Genomic DNA, 26,116 nt, shown 5'->3' with positions numbered 1-26,116 from the left:
CTGAAAACTTACAGGGATAGTTCACCCAAAAATGTAAATTAGCCCATGATTTACTCACCCTCCTCAAGCCATCCTAGGTGTATATCACATTCTTCTTTCAGGCGAATACAATCGGAGTTATAAAAAAAACTTTATAATGGCAGTAAATGGCCATTTCTGTTTATAAAGTCCATAAAAGTGCATCTATCCATCATAAAAGTTCTCCACGCGGCTCTGGGGGGTTAATAAAGGCCTTCTGAAGCGAAGCGATGCATTTGTGTAAGATAAATATCCATATTTAAAACATTATAAAGTAAAATAACTAGCTTTCGCGCCATCAATGATAAAGCCTGGAAGAGCCAGGACATTTTTTAATATAACTCCGATTGTATCCGTCTGAAAGAAGAATGTCATATACACCTAATGACTTGAGGAGGGCGAGTAAATCATGGGCTTATTTTCATTTTTGGGTGAACAATCCCTTTAATCCACCTAAATCTGGTCTGCTGGTTCTAAGATGGTTTCCCAGCCTCACCAAGCTGTAGCTGGACAACTATCTGAAAAGTGCCACTAGACCAGCTAGAACCGGTAGAGACAAAGCCATTGTGTGCACATTGCCTACTTTTGATACTTTTTGTCCTTGCAAATTTGAATTTTTCGGTGCGCAGTTCCTTGCTCAGTGTTGTATCTCAGCAGGGTTTGCAGGTGAAGCCCAAGTTCTCTCTGTCCCAGCGGGAAACACAGGCTTTCAGAAGCTTTTATATGGGGCATCTAACACAGATCTCACACACAGCACAGAAACACAGCGGGTGGTGCTTGAGTGAATGATGCACAGCTGTAGGGAGCCCTGAGTTAGACGTTAAAAGAGTTTCTATCTCTCTATTTTAAGCTCTTTTCCTTGCCTTACGTGCGAGCAGCAGGGGATGCTAACGTGTTAGCAAGAGTTAGCATGTTCTGCCATGTCAGTGATTGAACAAATATGAAAGTGAGGAAGAGAAATGTACGCTCTCAGGGACGTGGGAACTATATTGTGAGAGGGGGGGCGGGATTCTTGGGGGGGGGGGGGGGGGTGGGGGGGTGGGGGGGGTTAGTGTAGGCCTAGTAGCCTGTGTTATGTATCCTGATTGACTTTATGATTAGTTAAACCTGTTTTGCACATGCATCCCCACAGAGTTAACCATTTCAGACAGTAGGCTACCGGACAGCCTCTGTCTCGTTCACTTCAAGTCTGTGGGCGTTACGCACAGCTCAGTGTGGCCGCTCCAATTTACCTTCAATGAAATCTATGTCAAAACGCGTCAAAAGAGGCAATGCATTTACGCAGAGCAGGGTCATAAACGCGCAGAAAACGTGGCCATGTGTGTCTGGAGTTCAGCGAGCTCCACGGACCACTCCTTCAGTCTATCCACGGAGCGCTCTAAAGTCAACAGCGCTGAATGAATGATGATCTGCTTTTATGTCATTTTTCCTTTTTTATTCAGAATATTCACAAATGTGTTAGCTATGGCATGAAATATCTGATATTCCGATTGTCAAATATATGCAAGTGGAAGTGTATTGTTGTTTAAACACCTTTATAACGATCGCGTTAGTTGAGCTGTATGCGCGATGGGCGCCGCCGTGTTAATTTGTGCCGCAGACGCAGTTCAGAGAATCGGATCTGTTGGATTTACAACACGTGTAAATTTCACATTCATCCACTTCTCCCGAAATACATAAAAGTAAGTGGCTGGTGAACTGGGAGAAGAATAGAGTAAACATTAAAGTTACTTACACAATGTGTATCTGATATGAATAAAACGTGTCGAATTATAATGGAAAGGATTATTATTACCTCCGAAAACAATACATTTAGAATTTGTCAAATACACACTGATGTCTATAGACATCAGTGTGTATTTTACAAATTCTAAATGTATTGTTTTTTTAGTAGCCTACTTAGGCTATGTGAATGTATATGTCTGAAACCTAAAATAAACAGTATGTGGTTGAAAACACTGAAAAGTTGTGATATATGACAGCTCTGAGCGCGCCTGTCTCTGGCTAAATTCAACATTTGAATTTAGTTGATCATGTGATGCACTGACCGTTCTGTTCACACCGGTGTGAAACGCTCCAGGGACCAGCCTAGACTGATCACAACGGTGTGACCGTACGTGCGAAAGGCTTAAAAACAAGAAATTTTATGACACAAAATGTTGAAATGTAGGCTTAAATCAAACACATTTAATTCAGATTCTGTATATAAAATGGAAACCAAAAACAACGAAAAAAACAGCTGGCTGACCCCTAGAGGGGTGGGGAAAAGGGGTGGTGGTGGGGGGGGGGGGGGGGGGGGGGGGGCGACCCCCCCCGCCCCCCCTGTTCCAACGTCTATGTACGCTCTGCTTCTATACCACCTATTAAAACTCTTAATCAGAATTGTATTTTTGTGGCTTTTAGTCCATGTCTAAAAGCAATGAGGCTATCTATATGCTAGCATACGTAAACAACAGGAATATTTCAGATAAGGATATAAAAAAGCCCTACTGATACCGACTGCTAGCAATAGCAGGTAGCAAATCATGGTCTGTAACTGTGACAATAAATAAAGGCTGTTGGCTATAAAGGAAAGTATGAGCCCTTCTATATGTCCCAACCTAACATCCTGTTTCATTTGGAAATAAAACCTTGCCCACAGGGTCTTTAGTATTTTTGTTTGTTCTATTTCCATTTTTCTCATTTCTATTTAATATAGAATACTCATGCTGACAGCTAACGGAAAATTGTCATAAGTGTAACTCAAGAGCCATTTCCAGTTTGTCCAGGAGAGGGCAGAACAACCCTTGTTATGTGCCTGAAATTAATGGAAAGTTACATTAGAGTCATTATAGATGGCAGATAGAAGACATGAACTCTACCTGACCTCTCACAGTCTCACTTTTTTTTTTCTTTTTTTTATAATAATGCAAGAAAAGAAAAACTTTGAGAGGTCAGGTTGAGTTCAGACATTTTGACATTTCCATGACAAAGTTAATAACAATTAACACACAAAAAAGGCACACTAAGAGAAATCAAATGCCTGAAAGTGATAGTTCACCCAAAAATTTAAATTTTGTCATAATTTACTCACCCTCATGTCATTCCAAACCCGTAAGACTTTCATTCATCTTCAGAACACAAATGAAGATCTTTTTGATTAAATCTGAGAGCTTTTTGTCCCTCCATTGACAGCTTTGCAACGGACACTTTGATGCTTAAAACAATTCATAAAGAGATCATAAAACTAATACATTTTCTATTTGAGTGGTTTAGTCCAAATTTTCTGAAGAGACTCAATGAGTTATCCGATGAACAGATTTAATTTAGGTAAAAAAAAAAAGATGGATAACTGACTCAGAAAAAGGATATAGTTTGAATAAAAAAAAGTCCTATGCCTTATATTATCTTATCAATCGGACCAATTTTGATTAAAAAGGCTAATTATAGCTGATTTATTATTTTATTTTATAAATATATCTCCATATTTATTTTCATTTCACATAACACAAGCTCATGAGACATTGTCTTCTGTTTCTCTAGGGTAAAAAGGGGGATGCAGGATTGCCGGGAGTTGATGGTCTTCCAGGACCTCCTGTAAGAACCACCAGAACATTCAGTCTTAGTCTGAGCAGAACTCTTTGCCCTTTATTTTTCATGGTTGCATTTTGGGTTTGTTTTTAGACTATGTTCAGAATGAAATACTACTGCTAGTGCTACAGCATAGCCTAGTACTGATAAAAGGATAAAAAAGTAAATGTTTTGACTAATAATAGTTCACTTACGTATTTCATATGTACAGAAAATAGTATAGAGTTCATACTGCAGAAATAGTATGAGTATTATGATTAGACGGCATTCTGAACATGATTATGTCTTAAAAACATCTAAAGTCTTTTTAGAGTAACAGTGACCTCTAGTGGTTATTAGAGGAATAAACATTCAGATTAAAAGACAAAACCCGTTTTCGTAAAGTTACGTGGAGTGATGATCATGTAAATCATGCAAGTAATTTCAATGACCACATAATATTATTGTTCAAAACAAAAAAAATGGGAGGGAGTATGCATTGACTCCAAAAATCTAGTAAAAAGCAATTGAATTTCTAATGTAACTTTCCAAGTTTTATTTTTGTTTTTAGGGTCCTCAGGGGCCTCCTGGACTTAGTGGCAGCCCCGGACAGACGGGACCTCCAGTAAGTTTACATACACCAAAATAATATGTCACAGCCACAGAATAGTATACAGATGATATTAAATTGATCTGTTTGTTCTCACAGGGATTACCCGGCGAAATCGGCTTCCCAGGAAAACTAGGAGAAGCGGGAAAACCAGTGAGTCGCTGTGACTTTACCCTGAGAACTCAAGCATATTGTCCACACTTCAACAATCTGTTACCTTATTAAGGGAACACTCATTTGTAGTGTGGAAAAACTTGAAATAATGATTTTAATGGTAATTATTTTTTCAGGGTCTGCCAGGAAAAGATGGATTGGATGGTTTCCCTGGAAACGACGGCGAGAAGGTTAGAACTGTTTTAATGAGGCAAACTGTGAACTCAGTTCTCTGGAGGCAGAACTTCATCATTTATACACTCGTCAAAGGCCAGATCTGGTTTTTGACCTTTTCATTTGTGTTTTTTGTTGCACTTCAGTTTTTTTAATTATTTTGTATTTCCATTAGGGGCAACGAGGAGAACCCGGACAGGACGGTTTCCCTGGTAAACCGGGATCGAAGGTAAAGGCTGGTTTGTGGACTAGTGGTTTAAGATCTGGGTTGGAAATCCTTTTTTTTTTTTTTTTTTTTTACTAATGCTACTTTGTCTTTCTCTCAGGGAGATGAAGGCCCTCCAGGACCCCGAGGACCTGCTGGTGAACGGGTGAGGAAAGCAAAACTTAAATGAGTTTTGAGAATGTCTTGGCAAAAGCACACATGAAACGGCTGTCTTGTTCTGTCTCAGGGAGAGCATGGTTTGGCTGGGCAGGTCGGCCCAATGGGACCCAAAGGAGAGAGAGGAGGCCAAGTAAGACTGAACTATATGGACGTTTGTTTGAAAGAATCAAATTGTCTCTCTGCTTTCTTGATGTTTTGAGGTCAGAATCAGGTTTTTCTTTGATGAACAGAATCAATAGATATTGATTTGTTAAAATATCAGGATCTACTGTAGAAAAACTCTACTGTGAGAACCATCATCTATTCACTTCTCATAAGACATGTTCACACTATATTTCAGCACAAAGATGGTGAGACAAATATAAGAAATTAGTCTTGTTAATATCAGTTTGAGTCATGTGTTTGTCAGATCTTCATCCCTCTGTCTGTCTTGTAGGGGGAGAGAGGGAAAGATGGACCTACTGGCTCGAAAGGAGATCAAGGAGACAAGGTGAGAAGCAACAAGACTGCTGGAAATGTGCATATACAGTATAGGTTAGGGGCTAGTAAGGTTTTTTATTTTTTTTTATTTTTTTTTAAAGAAATTAATACTTGTATCCAGCAAGAATGTGTTAAATTGATGAAAAGAGACAAAAAGACATTTACAAAAGATTTCAATTTCAAATAAATGCTGCTATTTTGAACTTTGAATTTATCAAAGAATCCTGAACAGCTCGACTGTTTTCATCATTGATAATATTAAGAAGTACTATCAAAGTTTCTTGCGCATCAAATCATCATATTAGAATGATTTCTGAAGGATCATGTGACACTGAACACTGGAGTAATGATGCTGAAAATTCAGCTTTGATCACAGGAATAAATTACTTTTTAAAATATATTTAAGTGGAAAACATGTTATTTTGAAATGTTATAATATTTCACAATTTGACTGTTTTTACTGTATTTTTTATCAAATAAAAAAACATTTATTTTAAAAACATTAAAACAACTTTTGAATGGTAGTGTATTTAGTTAATTCATAGTTTTGATGACTTGAAATGTCTAAAAATGTAAATAAATAAAAAGAATGATTAGGTGATTATACAAGTCTACATGTCACCTCTGGATAATGGCATTTGTGATATAAACACAACAGGCTTACAGAGGACCGTTTTTGAGCATGTGTGGCTGTAGGTTTCACACATGTCAGTGATGGTCTCCTGAGGGCACGAGGTTGTTAATGAGATCATTAACATGCTGACAGGATGAGGATATAACCTCTCTCTGTGACTGTTTTTCATTCATACAGGGTGAGGTGGGCCCCAGGGGTCCGGCCGGGGTCCCAGGCAATGTGAGTACAGTTGATACTTTACATATTGCATACAAATATAACCATATGAATATACGTTTACAGATGATATAAGTAATCATCTGATTTCTGATGTGTAATACATCAGATGAATAAACGAGAATAGACTTGACAGTTATGAAATCTCTTGTTCAGGTTTTTAGTATCTAATCATGTATTGATTCAGCTGATGAATGTGGCTCAGTATTTGTGTTTTTATTTTCTGTAGGTGGCCAATGTGATTCCTGAACCCGGCGAACCGGTGAGTTATCGGTTTTGTCTTGATTTTGAGCATATTTTGAGTAATAGTTTGTTAATAGATATTTTGAGTATATCTATTAATAAACTTATTTAAGTGTGTTTGTGCTGTCTGTCTTTACACCGAACAATATTTTGATATATTTTAATTGATGCACTTTTAAGTTGAAATACTTTCTGGGGCCACTGTATCATATAATAAACCACATATTTTGCCTGTTTTTCATTCACATTTTAAATTTCCGGATCTTTAGGGCAAGCCGGGAGAGAAGGGAGAGAAAGGAGATCAAGGAAAACCAGGCGAGATGGTGAGCTTTCCAACACTTCCAGAATCATTTTAGATGTAATGAAGTATCTTTTCCAGGTTGTAGGAATCATCTCACGAGGGCAGTAGAGAGTCAGGTTTGGTTGTACTAGTCTCATATGCGTCTGAATATGATTTCATTTACAGAATCACTTTACTGTGACTAGTGCATTCATAATGCAGACATAATAAAGTCTGCTGTCAGTTTGAGGAATCATGAGGCAAATATACTTGAAAAAGAACAGCTAAATATGTGCATTTCATTTCTGAGAACAGCCACCTGAAGTGTTGACAATAGATATTAAGGGATTCAACGTTGCATAAAGGAATATTAATAAACATGAAGGTCAGGGGAGTTGCATCCCATCAGCTGATATCATGTACCTCTGTGTGCTCACGTTAAAACCACCATTCTGCTACAGGACACCATTTGCTATAGTTTTAGCACCTGATAATATTTCAAAACAGGTGAAGGTGCCTTTTTGCCCTGAGCTATTAATAAAGCAGATCCTGGGCATCTATTCACAGATCAGTGCTATTGACATTTACTGTAGCTGTTTAAAAGTTGTTAAATTGTTGACATTTCAGTTTTGACATCTCCAAGATGAGCTTTTCTGCATACTCAATATCTTGACTAATTAATATTAAAATATCAAATAAAGAAAATAAGCAAATAAAGTCTAAAAGGCTGACCAACTCAAGCACATCTTTACAGGACATCAGTTTATAAATATCAAAGTGAAAGTTTGGCTGATGAATATAATTAGGTCACATAACCAAACCGTCTAGGAAGATTAGTGTGGGCCAATTAATATTTATGTGGTCATATTGACATCACGACTGGCCCATCTTCCGCCCTCCCACTCTAACACTAATGCTGTCAGTTAATGCTTCATAATTATTATATTATATATATAAAAAAAATCATATTTCTGTAGCTGAACTCATGAAAGCTCTCTCCGTCCTGCTCTCATCTAATAAAATAGTCCAGACACCAAGCGGTGCATCATTTACAGAAACACAGACAAGCTTGTTACGATGATGTATCTGCTCTCACCTGAATGTATTAGTGTGAAATGAGAAATCTCTGTTGAATTACTGCAGTTCTCACTAGTCAGGCCAAATGCAATCATTTCTGTCAGAGAAAGTGCCCTGACGTCATCTTAAAAGAGAGCCAGGTTTCATTTCTGGAGTGCAGCGTAAACTTTATGAGATTTCAAAGTCACCATGGCTGGATAAACTAAAAAGTATATTAAAACATTCACATTCAATTACACATTACACACTTTGAGGATAGTATGGCTTAAATTCAGACTTGTTACTAAAATGAATCTGATAACCTTCCCAATCTCTAATATCCCCAGGGTCAAAGAGGACTTCCTGGAGAGCAGGGATTCAGAGGGCATTCAGGACCTGCGGTAAACCTTTATGAAACATCTGAGCTGCTTTCATTCACATCAAACAAACTACTGAATATGATGATAATTGTTCATCCTTAACCTTCATACTCCAGTCATACCTGTGAAAATGTCAGTGATTTTTAGAAAGAAATGGAGATGTTTCTTCTGTCTTGATGTCTTTCTCCTGTTGGTGTGAACAGGGCCCTAAGGGTGACTCTGGTGATAAAGGAGAAGCAGGGAGGAACGGAGACCCAGTGAGTTTGTCTTCTTCTCACGCATGATGTATTGTTTGTTTTCTGAACGTTTCACTGTCAAACTTTTCACTTTCTTTAGGGTCCGCCCGGATTGATGGGCCCTCAGGGGCTCCGAGGGCTGCCAGGCAATGTGGTGCGTTCTTAAATAAATTCTTGCCTTTTTTGACATTCAAAATACAAGATCCATTTTAGGAAACGTACAATTTGAGTCAAATGTGTAATGGTGTCTGGTAGTGATCTCATTAACAAATATGTTTTAAAATGTAACTTTTGCAAGTGTAAACATCTTGTCTGCGTATTTTTCAGGGTATTCCAGGCAGCATCGGTCCACCTGGTATCGCTGGACAGAGAGGAGAGAAGGTACTGAAATTAAATATTCAACTAATACAAATTATATATACGTGTATATATACACTGATGAGCCAAATCATTATGACCAGTCACAGGTGAAGCGAGTTTTATTGATAATCTCCTAACAAGGCCATATATTAAGGTCTGGGTAGATTAGATGGTAAGCAAACCCTCAGTTCTCGAAATCAGTGTGTTGGATGCAGGAGAAATGCAGGAATAAAGATCTGAGTGACTTTGACAAGGACATCTCTGAAACGGCTAGGCTTGTGTGTCGCTCCCGGTCAGCAGTGCTGAGAATATACCCACAGTGATCTGAGGAGGAACAAACCACAAACCGGTGACGGTGTTGGACGCCCAAGGCTCATCGATGCACGAGGGAAATGAAGGCGGAATACCAGACGGGATAGCCAGCACAAGGTCTACTGTGGCACAAATCACACAAAATTTGGGGTGTTTTTACACCTATAGATCGTTTGTTTTGTTCCGAAACAGAGACTTAATTTGTTACAAAGCTGCATTTTCTTCTTAGTTCAGTTCGCTTTCACAAGGCAACCTTTAAAAGTGTACTAAAATGTGTTCACGCAAGTCACATGCGAGTACAACTGTCCTCTTATGAGTCAGAGTTTCCTCTGCGTCATCCATCAAGATGATTGACAAGCTTATTGTGGCTTTAGACACACGCAAACACTAGAAAAATTTTATAATGCAGGAATCAAGGCTTCATGAAACAGCATTCTCGCATGGAGAAGCGCAATTACACAACATTAAGATGAAGATGTGCTCTTTAGGTTTTCAACTGTGATAATGTGCTCACTCACAGAATCAAACATTACTGCTATTTATATAGCACATATCCCGTTATGAATTATTATACCATTTGGTTAATTGGTCCGTTAAGTCGGATTGCTTTCACGCCTCAAGCGAACCGCCTCAGAGTACAGGCGATCTCAGAGCGATTATTTTGGTGTGGATCCCAGCGCGACTGCCGTGTTCACATATGCCTAAGCGAACCAATGGAGAAAACACACCAGGTTTCGAAACAAACGCTCATGTGTGAAAGCAATGATGGTCATAGAAGGAATGCATCATAACACACAGTGCATTACACTATGCTGCGTATGAGGCTGAGTAGCCACAGACCAATCAGAGTGCCTTCCATGACCCCTGTCTACTGTCGAAAACGCCTGCAATGAGCGTACATGAGCGTCAGAGCTGGACCTTGTAGGACTGGAAGAAGGTCATCTAGTGCTGTTTTCTTTTACATCACATGGACGGCCATGTACGTGTGCGGCAATGACCTGTGGAAGTGATGCACTGTGGGACGAAAGAGTGTAATGCTCTGATCAATGTTCTGCTGGGAAACCCTGGGTCCGACCATTCATGTGGACACATGCCACCTATCTAAACACTGTTGCAGACCAGGTACACCCCTTCATGACAATACTGTTCCCTGGTGGACCTGGCCTCTTTCAGCGGGATAATAAACCCTGCCACACCGCACACTGTTCAGAAATGGTTTGAGGAACATGATGAAGGGTTCAAGGTGTTGCCCTGGCCTCCAAATTCCCCAGATCTCAATCCAATTGAGCATCTCATGGATGCCTTGGTGGGTCGATTCTGTTTTGGCAGCACACCAACAGCATACGAGACTGGTGGCCATAACGTTTTGGCTCATCAATGGATTATTGTATCAAGTTATTTATTATCATGAAACATAATTTACCCTGTCCAAATGTATTTATGGCTATTTATATGCCACCAGGGAGATGCAGGTAAAGATGGTCCTTCTGGACCCCCTGGTCCAAGCGGTGAGCCTGGTTTAAGAGGAGAAATCGGTTTGCCGGGGAAAGGCAAAGATGGAACGAAGGTAATGCATTCATTTTGTGATTTATAAGCTTGATAACATGAATTATATTTTTGTTACTGATGTGACTTTGTTAAAATCGCAAATGTTCAGTGTATTCTCAAAAGTACTGGCCAATTTGCTTTAGAAGAAAAGATCATGCATTTTGTTTCATTCTTGTTTTAAGGTTTCCCGTCATGAGCGTGTAAAATTGCATTTAATAAGCTGTTTACATCTTGTGCTCTGGAGAATCTTAAAGTTGTTTACCCTAACTTTTTCCATTTATATTTGCTGATTGTGGTTAAAAGCACTGAAACGTGGAGAATAAAACTACCACACATTAAACTAATGAGTCAATGAGACTGTGGCTGCAGGTGTTACAGGGGAACTGGGGTTGTTTTATAGTTACAGCTGCCTTATTTTTCCAGCTATACACACACGCACACAGTCTATCCAACAGAGATACATGATTATTACCACGTGTGTATAATAATCAAATGTATGAATTTGTATGCCGTATTATTGGCACCAAACAAAATGGCATCATTGGGGATTTTCAGTGAATCATGACTTAAATTTCATTCTGTATGTCTCTGTTTGACTTAAAAAAAACTTGGAATAAAATAACCCTTTATAAAAACAAACTAAATAGGATTTTGTGAGAGGGAAAATGAAAGGACTAATAAAAGATTGAGAGAAATAGAGAAACTAGAAGCACAGTATTAATGTGCTTTCTGTAATTACAGGGTGATACAGGACCTCCGGGTCCAGCTGGACCTCCCGGACTGAAGGTAATGAGACTTCTATGTGTGTTTTGTTTTCTTGTTACAAGAAAGAAACAGACTTTATTTTGCCTTCCATCAGCATGAAATATATTTTGGGGCATTTTTTTTATATCATGAGCAGGTGCGTGTTCCCCAGAGGCAAAAGCTGAATCACTTTTCATTGGCATTTCATTTATGTGATGGTTTTTACTAAAATGTCAGACAACCAGATTAGCAAAGAAGTTTTCCCGGGGAAAAAGTACCAGATATTAATTTTGCTCCTGTACTACTGTATCAATCAGTGCTTTACCAGTGCTAGACTTAATAAATGCAGGACATAAACTCTTGTTTAAATGTTTAGATTCAGTAAGATATTTTTAAAAAGCTTTTAACCAGGAAAAATGCATTAAATTGATCAAAAGTTACAATAAAGACACTTATAGTATAACAAAGGAAAGGAAAACAAAGGAAAATTCCATTTATCAAAGAATTCTGGAAAATTATTCCACAAAATTATTAACCAGCACAACTGTTTTCAACATTTATAATGATAATAAATGTTTCTTGAGCAGGAAATCAGCATATTAGAATGATTTCTGAAGGATCATGTGACACTGAAGACTGGAGTAATGATGCTGAAAATTCAGCTTTGATCACAGGAATAAATTACAATTCAAATAAATTCAAATAGAAAACACTTATTTTAACCTGTAATATTATTTTACAATATTACTGTATTGTTGAGCAAATAAATGCAGCCTTCCTGATACAGACAGAAAAAATGATAGATAGATAGATAGATAGATAGATAGATAGATAGATAGATAGATAGATAGATAGATAGATAGATAGATATATTAGAGTCAATATTATAAACACAAAATAACAATATCTTATGCAGCAATACACAGAGTTATCATTTTTATATTGGAAGTGGAATTATAATTATTCAGCCCTGTTTATCACTTTTTATTTTGTGTTTTAGGGCTTGCCCGGCCCACAGGGAATGCAGGGAATGCCAGGAAACAGAGGACCACCAGGAGAGGGAACCACTGGACCCCAGGTACACAAACACACACAGTCATGCTATCTGCTCATTCTTCCATTGCAATATCCAATCAAAATGCATTCATTTTCACATAAGCACTAATACTAGCGACACAAATAACTCCAAAATAACCATATGGCCAAAAAGTGACCTTTAAACTGACTTTAAAATTTGCCATGAATTTGGAAAGGGGTTTGAAACCAGTGTAAAAAAAAAAAAAAAAAGCATGTTTGTCCGTGCATATGCCCTTTGTTTGCTGTAGTTTGAGTGAACACATACAAGCACACATACTGTATGCACACAGTGCAGAGAACATAGTTTTATTACTGTATGTGACAGCTTATGTGATTTTCCATCTATTTCTAACCCTGCCTACTGTCTTTTTTTGTTGTTGATTTTTTGTTCATGGATCTGAAGACAAACAGAGACAAATTTCTTTATGGTCATATCTGAGTGATATTCTGTGTCTTTCTCAGGGGCCTCCCGGACCTCCAGGGCCAACAGGAGCCGCGGTAAACAATCTCTTCATATTTATATCACTTTCAAACGAGACAGATGCTCACAGAACACCCTTAAGTGACGTGTCATGTTTGATATTCAGGGTTTGAGAGGACCTCCAGGAGTGAGCGGACCACAGGGACCCGCTGGACATAATGTAAGATTCATTTTGATTTACTTGTACTGGGACAATTCTGTTATTGTAGCACTATTAGCTAAAGGCTACATGTAAACTGTAGCCCCTGGGATCAGATGATTAATATGGCCATGGATACACCATGTTACATGTTTTGTTTTGCGTCAATACTTTCTTAAAACCGCGCAGCACACAACCGAAGACGCTCTGTAATTTGCTACATGCTAATGATAGTTAGTAGCAGGTTGTATTGATAATTCAGTGAGATTTCATATTCACATTTTAGATAATTTTTTTTGGATAAAATAAACAAGATTTGCTATTAAAACTGGTCCATTTTTACAGAAGTTAGAGTAAAGATCTACTTACGTTTGTGGTTCGAGTTAGTAATGCAGGTATTACTATTAATATTGCTTAAATTTAGAGTTACCATTTAACTGCTTAGCAACCTGGTTTCATTTTTTTTTTAAATCCACGCAGAACACAGTCATTCAACATCTCAGATGGAGCATCTTTAGCTTCCGTTAATCATATTGTACCTGTACAATGACAGTGAAGTGCTTTACTTTTCAATCCTGAATCGTGATGCAGAACTAAACCCGCCTCACTGCTCTGCTGTGGATCTCGTTCAGTCTTCTTGGGGATTCAGTGTCAGTTTGTGACTAACACGGTTTGAATGTGTTTTCCTGTGGTGAGGATCATCAGCAGGAGTCATGCTCATGTACGTGTGTGTGTGTGTGTGTGTGTGTGTGTGTGTGTGTGTGTGTGTTTGTCTACCTGCAGGGTTTACCAGGAAGACCTGGAGAGAAGGGCTCAACTGGAGAACCAGTGAGTGATACCTGTTCATCATTTAAATATGGATTCATCAAATCAGCTGACATTTATTATTCACCTTCTGTTGATGGATCATATATGCAGTTAAATAAGTTTTTTATTGAGTTTGTTTTCCCAACCTCTTTTCCAGGGAAAAGCTGCAGACCTTTCTGATCTGAAGGTAACAGCCATCCATCCATCCATCCTAAAATCCACCATTCTTCCATCCATCCATTCTTCTATCCATTTATCTACACATCCATCCACTCATCTGCCCATCCATCCATCCATCCATCCATCCATCCATCCATCCATCCATCCATCCATCCATCTGCCCTTCCATCCATCCATCTCATACATCCATCCACCTATCTTTCCATTTGCCCATCCATCCACCCTTTTATCCATCCATCCATTCGCCCTTTTATCCGTCCACTCATCCACCTATCCATCCATCCATCCATCTGCTCATTCATCCATCCATTCATCTATCCGCCTATCCTTCCATTTGCCCATCCATCCATCTGGACTTTTATCCATCCATCCATCCATCCATCCATCCATCCATCCATCCATCCATCCATCCATCCATCCATCCATCCATCCATCCATCCATCCATCCGCTTATCCTTCCATTTGCCCATCCATCCATCCATCCATCCATCCATCCATCCATCCATCCATCCATCCATCCATCCATCCATCCATCCATCCATCCATCCATCCATCCATCTATCCACCCATCCATCCGCTTATCCTTCCATTTGCCCATCCATCCATCCATCCATCCATCCATCCATCCATCCATCCATCCATCCATCCATCCATCCATCCATCCATCCATCCATCCATCCATCCATCCATCCATCTATCCACCCATCCATCCGCTTATCCTTCCATTTGCCCATCCATCCATCCATCCATCCATCCATCCATCCATCCATCCATCCATCCATCCATGGTGGATAGAACATATTAAAGGACATGTTAAGCTCCATTATACCATTAAAGCTCTCTGTAATATGTGTAGTTGCATAATTTGGTATTCACCTTTATTGATCCAGTACGCAGTCTTCAAATTTGTAAACAGTAATAGTGTTGAAAACCCAGGATTTTGAGTTTATTGTGTTAGTTCTTGTTAAGTATTTCCATTTTTGTTAAGGTTGTAACTTTGCCTTTTTCTCTTTCTCAGGACATTTGTTCAGATTGTCCCCCTGGACCATCTGGACAACCAGGTACTCCAGGACCTCCTGGTGACAAAGGTCATGCTGGACCACCTGGGAAAAACGGACAGGATGGATATGCGGTGAGGAATCATGATTTAGAAATCAACGTTTATTCTTTAAGCTTAATGGAACTGAAACATGACAGAAGTTTATTGAATGGAAATATAAACGTTTACCTCCATTTAAAACCTCAAATAATCGATTAATTTATGAGTCTTTATTGGGATTTAACTGGTGGCTTTTGCAGGGTCCTCCTGGACCAACAGGACCTGCAGGACCTCCTGGTGCTGATGGAACCAAGGTTAGAATGTAGACGATATATATACTGTCAAACCAAAGTTTATTCAGATACCTTCAACATTTCTCACATTATCACAGTTTATTCGCTATAGTTTAAAAAATGGTAATAAAGTATAACATTTATAGAGTTATCAAATCAGTTGATATTTCACTGGTTTTGGCATCCTTCTGTAAGACTGTCTCACAAATGAATTGGGTTGAATAGCTGTCAGATGTTAAATTTAACTACACAATTAGATAATACCAATTTAGCTCAACCAATTACCAAGCAATGCTTCATTTTGTTCAGTCTGCGGTGTAAGAAGTGGTCGCATTACCAATTAAAGAAAAAAATAAAAGCAAAACATGGTCAGGTGAAAGTGTCTAAATAAATTTTGGTCCCAAATTGGTATAAATTTTACTGGTAGTCCACTGTATGAAGAATTTTTGGGTATAATATGTCAAAGTTTACTTTATTTTTCTATCCTCACTTACATAAATGAACTATAGTGTCCTGCACCCACTTGTAAAAAAAATATAAAAAATGATATCTGGTGTCTGAATAATTTTTGGTTTGACTGTACACATTACACATGCATATTCTTTAAGTCTACCTACCCTTATATGGGTGAAATATACTTGTGTCAACCGGCAGCATTGCATCACTGGTGTTTGTTTTAAATAACTTATTTGTGTTCCGTTGCAGGGGGTCAAAGGTGACAGAGGTCCTCCAGGAACACTTGGAGAGAAGGGTGAAAAGGTACTATCAAACTACCATTTTCATCACAGTTAATATGTATTATATGTATATTCAGACTATTTGACTTACCATTATTTATCCTTATGCCACATCTTTCTCTCATTGATTTGCATTTTCCCAGGGCAACTCAGGACCTCCTGGTTATCCTGGGGCTGCAGGAGCCATGGGTCAACCTGTGAGTATTTTAAAACTCCTCTTTCATAAAAGAACACTTCCAGACTGTGTAACTATACTAAACAAAAGTACATTTCTGCTGTATCTATAGGGTAATGATGGAAACCCTGGACCTGTTGGACCACCTGGACCTCCTGGAGAAAAGGCAAGGCTAATATGTTTTGTTCTGTGATTTGTTGGATGGATTGCAAGACTGGAATCTGTCTATGTTATTGATGATTGATAGTCATGAGAATGTGTTTTACCAGGGTAAAGAAGGACTGAAGGGAATTCAGGGACCTCCAGGCCTGCCGGGTCTAATGGTGAGCGATTACATCTCTTTCATTGTTTTTAAAATGTCCTGACATTTTTTAGAGCACATACACTGACGTTCAAAAGTTTTTGGTTGGCAACATTTTTTATTATTTTCAATGTTGAAAACAGTTGTGCTGCTTTTTGTGGAAGCCATAATATATATACTATGAATATATAGTATATAAATTTTATGAATATAAAAAAAAAAAATATATATATATATATATATATATATATATTTATTTATTTTTCTCCCAGCATTCTTTTATAAATAGGAAGTTCAAAAGAACAGCATTTATTTGAAATGGAAATATTTTGTAACCTGTTTTTACTGTAATTTTTGATCAATTTAATGTGTCCTTGCTGAATAAAAGTATTAATTTCTTTAAAAAATAAATTAATAAAAAAACTAGGTGAACCTAAACTTTTGAATGGGAGTGTAACTGTAAATCTAATAACTCCATGATGCTGTTTTTGTTTCCGGTGCCTACATACTGCCTGATACTACATATTCTGTGCTGAAGGGCATGATGGGTAAAAACGGAAAGGATGGCAGACCAGGAGAAACAGGAGAGCCGGTATGAGCCTGATGTTCTGTGTGCATACCAGCATCCTAGCCAAACTTAGTTCTATACAGCCAGAAACATGAAAAACTTTTCTGCTTGTAGGGTAAACAGGGAGAGCCAGGAACGCCAGGAAGAGACGGACTCAGAGGAATGCCTGTGAGTTATGACCAAAAACCTAATGAAGATTCTTTTATTCTGTATTACAGTTGGATTTCTGTGGAAATCTAGACTATTTCACCTCACACAAATGTTACCATGGCATTATTACCTGTTACCTATAGTTCCATAGGTCCTATAGGCTAAAATATCCACATTTATTTTTGTCTTTTCCAGGGTTTCAAAGGTCACAGAGGGGAACCAGGGCAACCAGGTTCAAAGGTTAGTCAATGGCAATTGAAATGAATGCCCATAGATACATTCATATTCAAAGCTTCAGCACTAATATATGCTCCATAAATAATCCAGAATTGTCATGGGTTCTTTTTATAAATGCTGACCTGTCATATTGGTTGCATTAGGGTGAAGATGGGATACAGGGTGTTCCTGGACGTGAGGGTCCACCTGGGAAAGATGTGAGTAAACACCCAATCCATGTTGTGCGGTCCATCTCTCTACTGTATGTCAGAGGTCACTGCAGACCTGACCGCTGTGAGCTGATGGTGTTGGCTTTTAATTGGTGTACTTGTGTTGCTCAGGGTAAGACCGGACCACCAGGGCTAGAGGGCATGAGAGGACCACGAGGAGAAACCGTGAGGATGCCTTTGATGAACCAATTAAATTGCAAAACAAAACTGCACCAGTGTGATTATTTTGTTGAGTCACTGTGTTTCGTCTTTTTAGGGTCAACCTGGAGAATCAGGACCAGCGGGCAAGCCCGGATCTCAGGGAAATCCTGTAAGTTTCTTATAGCATGTCAACCATGTTGTTTAATGAACTGAGATTTCGATTTACAACCACTTTTGGACCTGAAAACTGCCTCTCGCTGGTGTGTCTAATAAAGCATGGCTCTGAATTTCTATGGGGCCGCATATTAAAATAGAACACAAAGCACAACATCTAAAACCCCCTTAACTTTATTGAACTATATTATTATCAGCAATGTTTATTGTAAATGATCACTTTGTTTTACTGTATTTCAGGGTCAGCCAGGACACAAAGGTGAAGCAGGGAGCCAAGGGTTACCCGGATTCCCAGGTCCAAAAGGGCCATCGGTGAGTGATGTTGGTTTGGGACTGATGGGAATTTCAGTTCTTGCATATCTAAAAGTAAAGCTTTTATGCCATTAAAACAAGCCTTGCAAATCTATAGAAATGAACAGCATTCAATCCTAAGTGGATATGAAGTGTTGTAGCCTGTGTGAACATGAGCAAACACTTGTGTTTTTCCCTCAGGGTCCGTCTGGTCCAATTGGCCCAGAGGGAAAACAAGTGAGTAATGGTTCTTTACTTTTCATTAATATTATATGAACAGCACTTTTTCATAATTTTTGAACTAACCATGTTTTTATCATAGGGCATGTTAGGAAAACCAGGAGACAGAGGACAGAAGGGAGAAAAGGTATCCATCCATCCATCCATCCATCCATCCATCCATCTATCTATCCATCTGTCCTCCCATCCATCCATACATCCACATTTACCACTTCAAAATCATCAAATCACCACTTGTTTTACTTGGTTGCTTGTTTCTGCAGGGTGATAATGGAATAAAAGGAGACAAAGGACCCGTTGGAGATCCGGGTATTCCGGGTAACCCTGGCCCTCCCGGTAGGAAGGGTCACACAGGGATGATGGGCATGTCGGGACCCCCTGGGGAAGTGGGTCCTGCTGGGCCCCCTGGTTCTTCAGGACAGCCGGGACTCCCAGGTCTAAGAGTGAGTCTACAATAGAAAATGTGAAAAGAAAGAAAATGTGTGATGCTGATGATGTCGAAATGATGTCATGATATTTATTACGTGTTTTTAAGGGCGATACGCCATCACTGGAACAAATGCGACGCCTCATTCAAGAGGAACTTTCCAAACAATTGGATGGTGAGATTCATTTGGCGAAAATGTATTTGACTTGATACTTTGCAATTTCTTTTTATATTTTCTAAACTTTCCATTGATTTTCACAGCTAAACTAGCTTACCTCATGGCTCAAATGCAACCCGCTCATATCAAGAGCACGGCTGGCCGTCCCGGTCCGCCTGGTTCCCCAGGTAAAGATGGATCTCCTGGCAGACAAGGTCTAACTGGAGAGCCTGGAATGCCTGGACAAAATGGAGCAGAAGGACCCAGAGGTCCAGTTGGTCCTAAAGGTACCACAAACTAACCACAGATTGTTTCTTTGCTCGATTGATGTTTGAAGTTTAATCTTTTCAACCTACGCTGTTTTTAGGTGAACGAGGTTCAAAAGGTGAAAAGGGAGAAGACGGTGTTGGACAGAGAGGAGAGCCTGGTCCAGTTGGCCCCATTGGTAAGATCTTTTGGTCATCAATGCTTAGATTTATGATTTAGATCAATGATGTGTTTGGATGAATCTCATGAAAACTGTCAAGAAAATTTCCCAAATCCAACCGAAAAACTTAAAAGAAAAAATTAATTATATGTTTAATAATAGAAAGGAAGCCTGTTTTAGGACAAGATTGACATCAGTATCCCGACATTAATGCAGAAAATAATAATACTTTATGATTTTATGATTAATAATTATTTAAAACTATAAAATAGTAATTCATCATGGTAATATTTTGTGTATTGTCGATTTAAAACCATTTTAGATTTGAAAAATTATTTTCTTTCCACATTACAATCATAAAAATACCATATTCTTCTTTAGTGAAGTAAATATTTTGGAAAGAAATGTGCTTTAAAAAAAAAAGTCAATGCAAAAGTGTTTTAAAATATATCTTACGATATATATATATATATATATATATATATATATATATATATATATATATATATATATATATATATATATAAATTATCGTTTTCTTTTTTTCTTTTGATTTTGGAGTGAATTGTTACTCGAAAATTTCCTTGTAAACGTGTTGTAAGTAATGATAAACGACGGCTGAGATCATATTTGCACCACAGGTCCTGCAGGTATGCCAGGATATGGAAAAGATGGTCTTCCTGGATCCGCAGGTGCTCAGGGAGAGCCTGGTAACCCTGGTCCTCACGGTCAGCCCGGACCTCCTGGACCGACAGGGCAGTGTGACCCCTCACAGTGTGCCTACTACGCCAGTCTGGCATCAAGACCTCACACCAAAAACGTCAAGGGCACTTAATACACCGCTCACTGTCCTGGGCTAACAACTATTTATGAACTTGGACATTCAGTGAGCCAAGAATATGTTCTTTACCATCAGGAGAACTCCAGCGATCTGAATCACATGTGTGTGTGTGTGTATGTAAATGTGTGTTTGTAATAGGCTTTTCACTTTGGTTAATGTCTTCTTTAACCCTGAGTTAAGTCTACTTTTAGCCCTGGGTTAAGCAACAAAGTCTGTTCCGGTCTGTTTCCACAGCATGAAGGTAAGATCTCACTGAATTGTGAATGAACATTTTAAAATGTTCCCGGTCTACTGGCATTTGTCATGACATCCGCTTCAAACATTACAGTGCTCATGATACAATGCTTTAGTTAACTCTACAATAAGTAATTCCACTTCATCCTCTTCAACAGTGATGCCATCTGTAACAAAATATACAGTTACCGCAAAAACAGAAGTTCAAACACAAGATGGCTGTGCGCTTGTTTCTCTGGCGCACAAGGTCTATAGTTTTAAAAGTGTTAGCATTTAGCATTCCAACTGTGTGTTGTGAAAGCTCCAGATTAACCCTGAAAGGTGATTGTGTTCATGGAAAATGTATGGGTCATTTCTATAGTGAATATAAAAAGAAATGTGTCATTATGAACTCCACAATATTGAATCGCTTGGATATTTTGAAGTTGCGTTTCTTTCAATGAATCAGTTGAACTGGTTCACACATCGGGTCATAAAAGGTCATAGAAAAGTTTTTTGCTCTAAAATCTTGTAAATGCCTTAAATATTAATGCTAACACTTCTGTGATTGTACAGTGTCTAAAACAGTTACAGTAAACGTTAAGAAGAGACAGTATTATACTGTACTTGTCCACTCAATGAATTTAACCCAATAATATGCAAATAATAATAATAACCCATATTTTGTAAAGATTTTACACTCTACATGACACCCCAGGATCGAATGCTAACCTAGTATAGTGTGAAACACATTAACCCAGGGTTAAAAATGGCTCTTGGTCAACAATTTAAAGTGTGAAAAGCCCACAAGTGTCCTGCCGGTCAGAGTTTAATTTTTAGGGGAGGGCGGGTGGGTAGTTTAGTAAGTTTTAGCTCAAGGTAATTTACTTCAAGTGAAGACTTTCAAGGCGTTTCATGCAACAGGACGAGAAATCCTGTCACGACAGAAAGACATTTACTTACCAGACCGTGATGTCATAGTGACACAATCCTGCCCACACTCACGCCGTTTACTGAGGTCATGGAGTTGATGCATTGTTAGTGATATCGGTATTGGCTCAGGATGTGCTTATCAAGTCTGGGGAATTCTCTGCTTGAGGTTTATTGATGGAGGGCTCTGTTCCTCTGGGAAAAGACAGGAACGCTTTTGCACTCATCAATAGGAAATCTCAATGAGGATCATTAGAGGTCCTGGAGATGGAGGAGAAGTGCATTTCTGCTCTTTTTTTGTCTACGTTTTGTAAGATATATCTCTTTGTAGCCATGCATCAAGTGAATAACTTGCCTTTGTTTTCATTTTGGATCATTAAACTTGCGTTTGTGATGACTGAAAGGCAGCTGCTCAATTCAATGCATGTTTAGTTTAACACAGCTGGTTTGTCAGTAAAACAATTGCCAAAAATGGCTGTCACTGCAGAAATACACACCATTGATGCCTCTTATGATGTCGTTTGTAATAGTTTTTCGTAGCACTTTCCCTTTCAAACGGCATTGCCGTTGTCATTATGATGGTTCAGGAACACAAAGTCCTGGTTAAAAGTCCAGTGTGAGTGTGCACTAGCATCATTTGTGCCTCTAAAGCGTTCAGATAAAGCTGTTGAAAGAAGAGAGACTGCGTCAAAACGAACTCTCGTCAGCACACTAATAGTTACGAAAATATATATTTTTTGTTTAGGAGATTGTGAGTTAGCTTGACTGAGACTGATACTGACATTAGTGTGACATACTGACTGGGCTTTAGTGTGAGGTCACATGTTGAATTTAGCAAAATGGCTGAAATGAGGTACAGCATCATTAGTGGATGTGGTAAGAATTAACTGAATTTGTTGACTGATTAATTATATTTTAAAGCAAAACCACACATGATACCATTCAATGCTCATGATAAATCTCTTTGTAACTAGTATTATATACACAATCATAAGAAATCTTGTTCTTATCAAGTTTGTTTCTTTTTTTCCCCTGCATTTCTTAATTGTTTGTCCAGGAGTTGATGTTTTGGTGATGTATTTTGAATCGCTGAGCTTATTACTGATGCAAATTTATGTAAATTCATGGTGCTTTTTTAGTGCAAGCCAAAGAAATACTCGCTATCAGCATTACTGTTATGTTCTCCTCCACTGTATTCAGATATAGTTGCTCTTTTGACTTTGTATCCTCCTGTTTGTTTGGCTTCTTCAAGCTGGTAATGACTGTATTTGTTTTTTCATACCAATTTGCATTAAATTATTCTAATGAGCTACAGGTGCAGGTGATGTAAAATAGTATAATTTATGCATGGTATAATCTACCTGTTTATACTGATTCACTGGTGCTATAATTAATCTTAATTAGTCTGATGTATGTGTATGTATGGAGGAAGAGCGTATGTGTTAATAAAGACTGGAACAAGTCCATTTTATAGGATTGGGCTGTTATTGTGGGGGAAAACTTATGATGTTAATACCGTATACAGTGTTTATCAGTGATGAATTTACAAGTTTGAATATTTTATTCCTGAAAAACAACCACAACAAACAAAAAAAAGTTAATTAGTATTAGTTAATATAAAAGATGATGATTATTATAAATGTTATTGTTGTTATTTTTAAGATAGATTTCATGTGTCTTAGGTCTTAGACATTGAAATTGCATTGATTTGAAGAAGAAAAAAATGCACATTAGGTCTATTTTTTTTTATTTTATTTTTTTTATCTATGCAGATCAAAGGTACTTTAGAGTTAAAATCCTCACCATTTGTGCAAAGCTCAGCTGTCATGACCATGTTACATTTTTATAAGGAAGAATACAGTCGCTTGTTTTTAAACCCTATTTGAGTCGAACTGATCTTCTGTGACATGGAGCTCAAGGCGTATTAAACCTTCATTTAATTCACAAATGATTGTATTACAATAAAATCGTCATTCCGGAATTGTTCCTTTTTGCCAGTCTGTATCTATAATTATCTTGAAAATGACCTTAAAACATTGTACAGCCAGTCTTCTAGTCAATGTAAACATAAAGAGATCCGGGGTTAAAGGGATAGTTCAACCAAAAAATTAAAAAATTGTCATTTACTCACACGTGTCGTTCCGAACACGTACTGTAAGATGACTTTCGTTCATCTTCGAAAAAGAAATGATCTTTTTAATGAATTCTGAAAGATTACTGTCCCTCCATTGTCAATCCGTACAACTACCACTTTGATATTTCAAAGTTCGTATAGAGAGATCGGAAAAATAATGAATCGAGCGCATTAGTCTGAAGAGATTAATTCGCTGTATATATAAACATTGAACCTCATTGGTTCTCGCACTTCAAGCAAGAATGGTTGAGCATTACTATATCTGATGTGTTTCGATGAATATTCGATGAATATGAATATGTGAATAAAATCATCAAAAATGAAATCGGTTCATCATATAAAGCGATCGTGTCTCTTCAGATACGATCTCTATACAAACGTTTTGAAGCGTCAGAGTGGGAGTTGCATGGACTGTCAATTGAAGAACAGAAATCTCTCAGATTTCATCTTCATTTGTGTTTTAAGATGAACTAAAGTCTTACGGGTTTGAAATGACATGAGGGTGAGTAAATTATGACAATTTTCTTTTTTTAGAGAACTAAACCTTTAAAAGGATATTGTGAATTATGGTGAACTATCCCTTTAAGGCCAATGCCATAAATAATAATAATAACCAAATAATATCATTATATAGTCTAAGGCTAGGTCTGGTTATTGGAGCTCTGCTATATATAAATACTAAAAGCTTTTTAAGACAATATTGTAAATATAATCAGTCCGTCTGAAAGTACAGTTCTCTTTTGAGAAATACACTTTCTGCGACTAATTGTTTAAAATGAATGGGATCTTATCTACGGGTTGACAAAGCTTTTCATGAAAAATAAGCCGTAGCACGCAGGTAGCATGGTGGTGAAAGCTTTTATTTCAAGCTGCCCTGTTGTTGGATCACTGTCGTTCTGTTGGTGTAGCTTAATGTCTGGCACCATGTCTAACATTGGTCTTTACAATCACATTTTATGAGACATTTTTAAAATACACGCAGAAATGCAATCGTATGGCATGTAGAGGTCCAAAAAATTTCTTCACCATTGATATTTACCGGTTTGTGGCCCAAGAACTGAAACATCAATTTCCAATTAATTAATTTATCTGCAATTTACTGTAAACCATCTGAAAGAACAAACATTTTCTTCTAGTTTATGTACAAGGTACAACAATAAACCGTGTGAATTGGAAGCACCATCAGGAGCTTCATCTGTATGTCTCTATACAACTGTCACGTTTGCTTAACTCGCCGTCTGAAGTCTCTTCAAGTTTGTCGGAAATGGACTGCATCTGTGCTCTTGATGATGGACGTGATGAAGGTTTCTAGAAGGTTTCTGTGTTTCTGTTCATGGACCCTTGATGTTGACGGACTTCTTCCCGCCGACCAGGTAAAGAGGTTGAGGCCTGTAGCAGTTTGAAGGATCACAAAGCCCAGGAGGACCCGGGGTTCCTCTGGCTCCAGGGGTTCCTGGGGTCCCGGGAACACCGGCCTCTCCTCTGGCACCATCTGCACCGTCCTTGCCGATGCCAGGCTTGCCAGCTGGTCCTGTTATGATGAAATCAGACTTGATAAGGAAGGCTTTTGAAAATGTGACTACAAAATATAGTACTAAATATCTAATCCCTATATAGAACTATCAACAGTTTGTACCAGTCTACAATGGAATGGTTGAGGTTTAGCATTTTGTACCTTGAGGTCCGGGTTCTCCATGAATTCCTGGAATTCCAATTCCATTATCTCCCTTGTCACCTTTTTGTCCTGCATCACCTACACAAATGCATAAACATAAAAAGCATTAGATAATAAAATCGATCACATTATCACTTTATAGACATTTATATAGTACAATTATTATGCAATTTAATATTCAAATTGCTTTACAAAAAAAGGGTCAGATAATCATAATTAGAATCAGACAATATTATGATAGTTTGATGTACAGATTTTTTCCCGTATTCATGCATTTACTGTACATGGTACTTTTAGTTACACTAACAATTAAAAGTTTGGGATAATTTTGGTAACATGTTTTTGAAAGAAGTCGGTTCTGCTCACTAAGGCTACATTTATTTGATTAAAAAAAAACCTGTAAAAATTGAAATAATGTGAAATATTATAAGAATTCAGAGTAGTTGTTTTCTATTTGAATATATTATAAAATGTTATATTCCTGTTTATTCCTGTGATCAAAGCTGAATTTTCAGCATCACATGATCCTTCAGAAATCATTCTAATATGATGATTTGCTGCTCAAGAAACTTTTTATCAATGTTGAAAACATTGCGGTTTCATATTTTTGTTGAAAATGACACATTTATTCAGGATTCCTTGATGAATAAAGTACAAACAAAAAGCATTTATTTGAAATAGTTCAACTTTACTGT

At 38.0% G+C, this 26,116-nt stretch overlaps 2 protein-coding genes across 4 annotated transcripts in view; one reads left to right on the top strand and one right to left on the bottom strand.

Moving 5' to 3' along the window:
• The window catches only part of col22a1 (collagen, type XXII, alpha 1), a 60,872-nt gene extending 37,794 nt beyond the window's left edge, over window positions 1-23,078 (top strand). For all 3 annotated transcript variants that reach the window (XM_082185424.1, XM_082185425.1, XM_082185426.1), the window contains 42 exons: window positions 3,541-3,594; window positions 4,139-4,192; window positions 4,277-4,330; window positions 4,468-4,521; window positions 4,680-4,733; window positions 4,831-4,875; window positions 4,957-5,019; window positions 5,326-5,379; window positions 6,181-6,222; window positions 6,449-6,481; window positions 6,732-6,785; window positions 8,146-8,199; window positions 8,382-8,435; window positions 8,515-8,568; window positions 8,742-8,795; window positions 10,549-10,653; window positions 11,376-11,420; window positions 12,379-12,456; window positions 12,918-12,953; window positions 13,043-13,096; window positions 13,859-13,903; window positions 14,040-14,069; window positions 15,081-15,194; window positions 15,362-15,415; window positions 16,100-16,153; window positions 16,275-16,328; window positions 16,419-16,472; window positions 16,576-16,629; window positions 17,146-17,199; window positions 17,290-17,343; window positions 17,521-17,565; window positions 17,706-17,759; window positions 17,883-17,936; window positions 18,028-18,081; window positions 18,327-18,398; window positions 18,579-18,614; window positions 18,700-18,744; window positions 18,881-19,060; window positions 19,153-19,219; window positions 19,306-19,488; window positions 19,569-19,646; window positions 20,270-23,078. In XM_082185424.1, coding sequence (XP_082041550.1) covers window positions 3,541-3,594; window positions 4,139-4,192; window positions 4,277-4,330; window positions 4,468-4,521; window positions 4,680-4,733; window positions 4,831-4,875; window positions 4,957-5,019; window positions 5,326-5,379; window positions 6,181-6,222; window positions 6,449-6,481; window positions 6,732-6,785; window positions 8,146-8,199; window positions 8,382-8,435; window positions 8,515-8,568; window positions 8,742-8,795; window positions 10,549-10,653; window positions 11,376-11,420; window positions 12,379-12,456; window positions 12,918-12,953; window positions 13,043-13,096; window positions 13,859-13,903; window positions 14,040-14,069; window positions 15,081-15,194; window positions 15,362-15,415; window positions 16,100-16,153; window positions 16,275-16,328; window positions 16,419-16,472; window positions 16,576-16,629; window positions 17,146-17,199; window positions 17,290-17,343; window positions 17,521-17,565; window positions 17,706-17,759; window positions 17,883-17,936; window positions 18,028-18,081; window positions 18,327-18,398; window positions 18,579-18,614; window positions 18,700-18,744; window positions 18,881-19,060; window positions 19,153-19,219; window positions 19,306-19,488; window positions 19,569-19,646; window positions 20,270-20,463 — 2,724 coding nt within the window. In that variant the 3' untranslated portion in view covers window positions 20,464-23,078. The remainder of the gene's footprint in view (window positions 1-3,540; window positions 3,595-4,138; window positions 4,193-4,276; window positions 4,331-4,467; window positions 4,522-4,679; window positions 4,734-4,830; window positions 4,876-4,956; window positions 5,020-5,325; window positions 5,380-6,180; window positions 6,223-6,448; window positions 6,482-6,731; window positions 6,786-8,145; window positions 8,200-8,381; window positions 8,436-8,514; window positions 8,569-8,741; window positions 8,796-10,548; window positions 10,654-11,375; window positions 11,421-12,378; window positions 12,457-12,917; window positions 12,954-13,042; window positions 13,097-13,858; window positions 13,904-14,039; window positions 14,070-15,080; window positions 15,195-15,361; window positions 15,416-16,099; window positions 16,154-16,274; window positions 16,329-16,418; window positions 16,473-16,575; window positions 16,630-17,145; window positions 17,200-17,289; window positions 17,344-17,520; window positions 17,566-17,705; window positions 17,760-17,882; window positions 17,937-18,027; window positions 18,082-18,326; window positions 18,399-18,578; window positions 18,615-18,699; window positions 18,745-18,880; window positions 19,061-19,152; window positions 19,220-19,305; window positions 19,489-19,568; window positions 19,647-20,269) is intronic.
• A 1,507-nt stretch (window positions 23,079-24,585) lies between these two features.
• The window catches only part of col9a1c (collagen, type IX, alpha 1c), a 42,454-nt gene continuing 40,923 nt past the window's right edge, over window positions 24,586-26,116 (bottom strand). Inside the window, exons 37-38 of the mRNA XM_082186173.1 lie at window positions 25,422-25,499; window positions 24,586-25,277 (exon numbers count right to left, since the gene is read on the bottom strand). Coding sequence (XP_082042299.1) covers window positions 25,078-25,277; window positions 25,422-25,499 — 278 coding nt within the window. The 3' untranslated portion in view covers window positions 24,586-25,077. The remainder of the gene's footprint in view (window positions 25,278-25,421; window positions 25,500-26,116) is intronic.

This window comes from Leuciscus leuciscus (genome assembly GCF_965113295.1).
Source record: "Leuciscus leuciscus genome assembly, chromosome: 12".
Lineage (NCBI taxonomy): Eukaryota > Metazoa > Chordata > Actinopteri > Cypriniformes > Leuciscidae > Leuciscus > Leuciscus leuciscus.
Note: the sequence above shows the minus strand (reverse complement) of the source record. Positions and strands in the feature narration are given on the sequence as shown.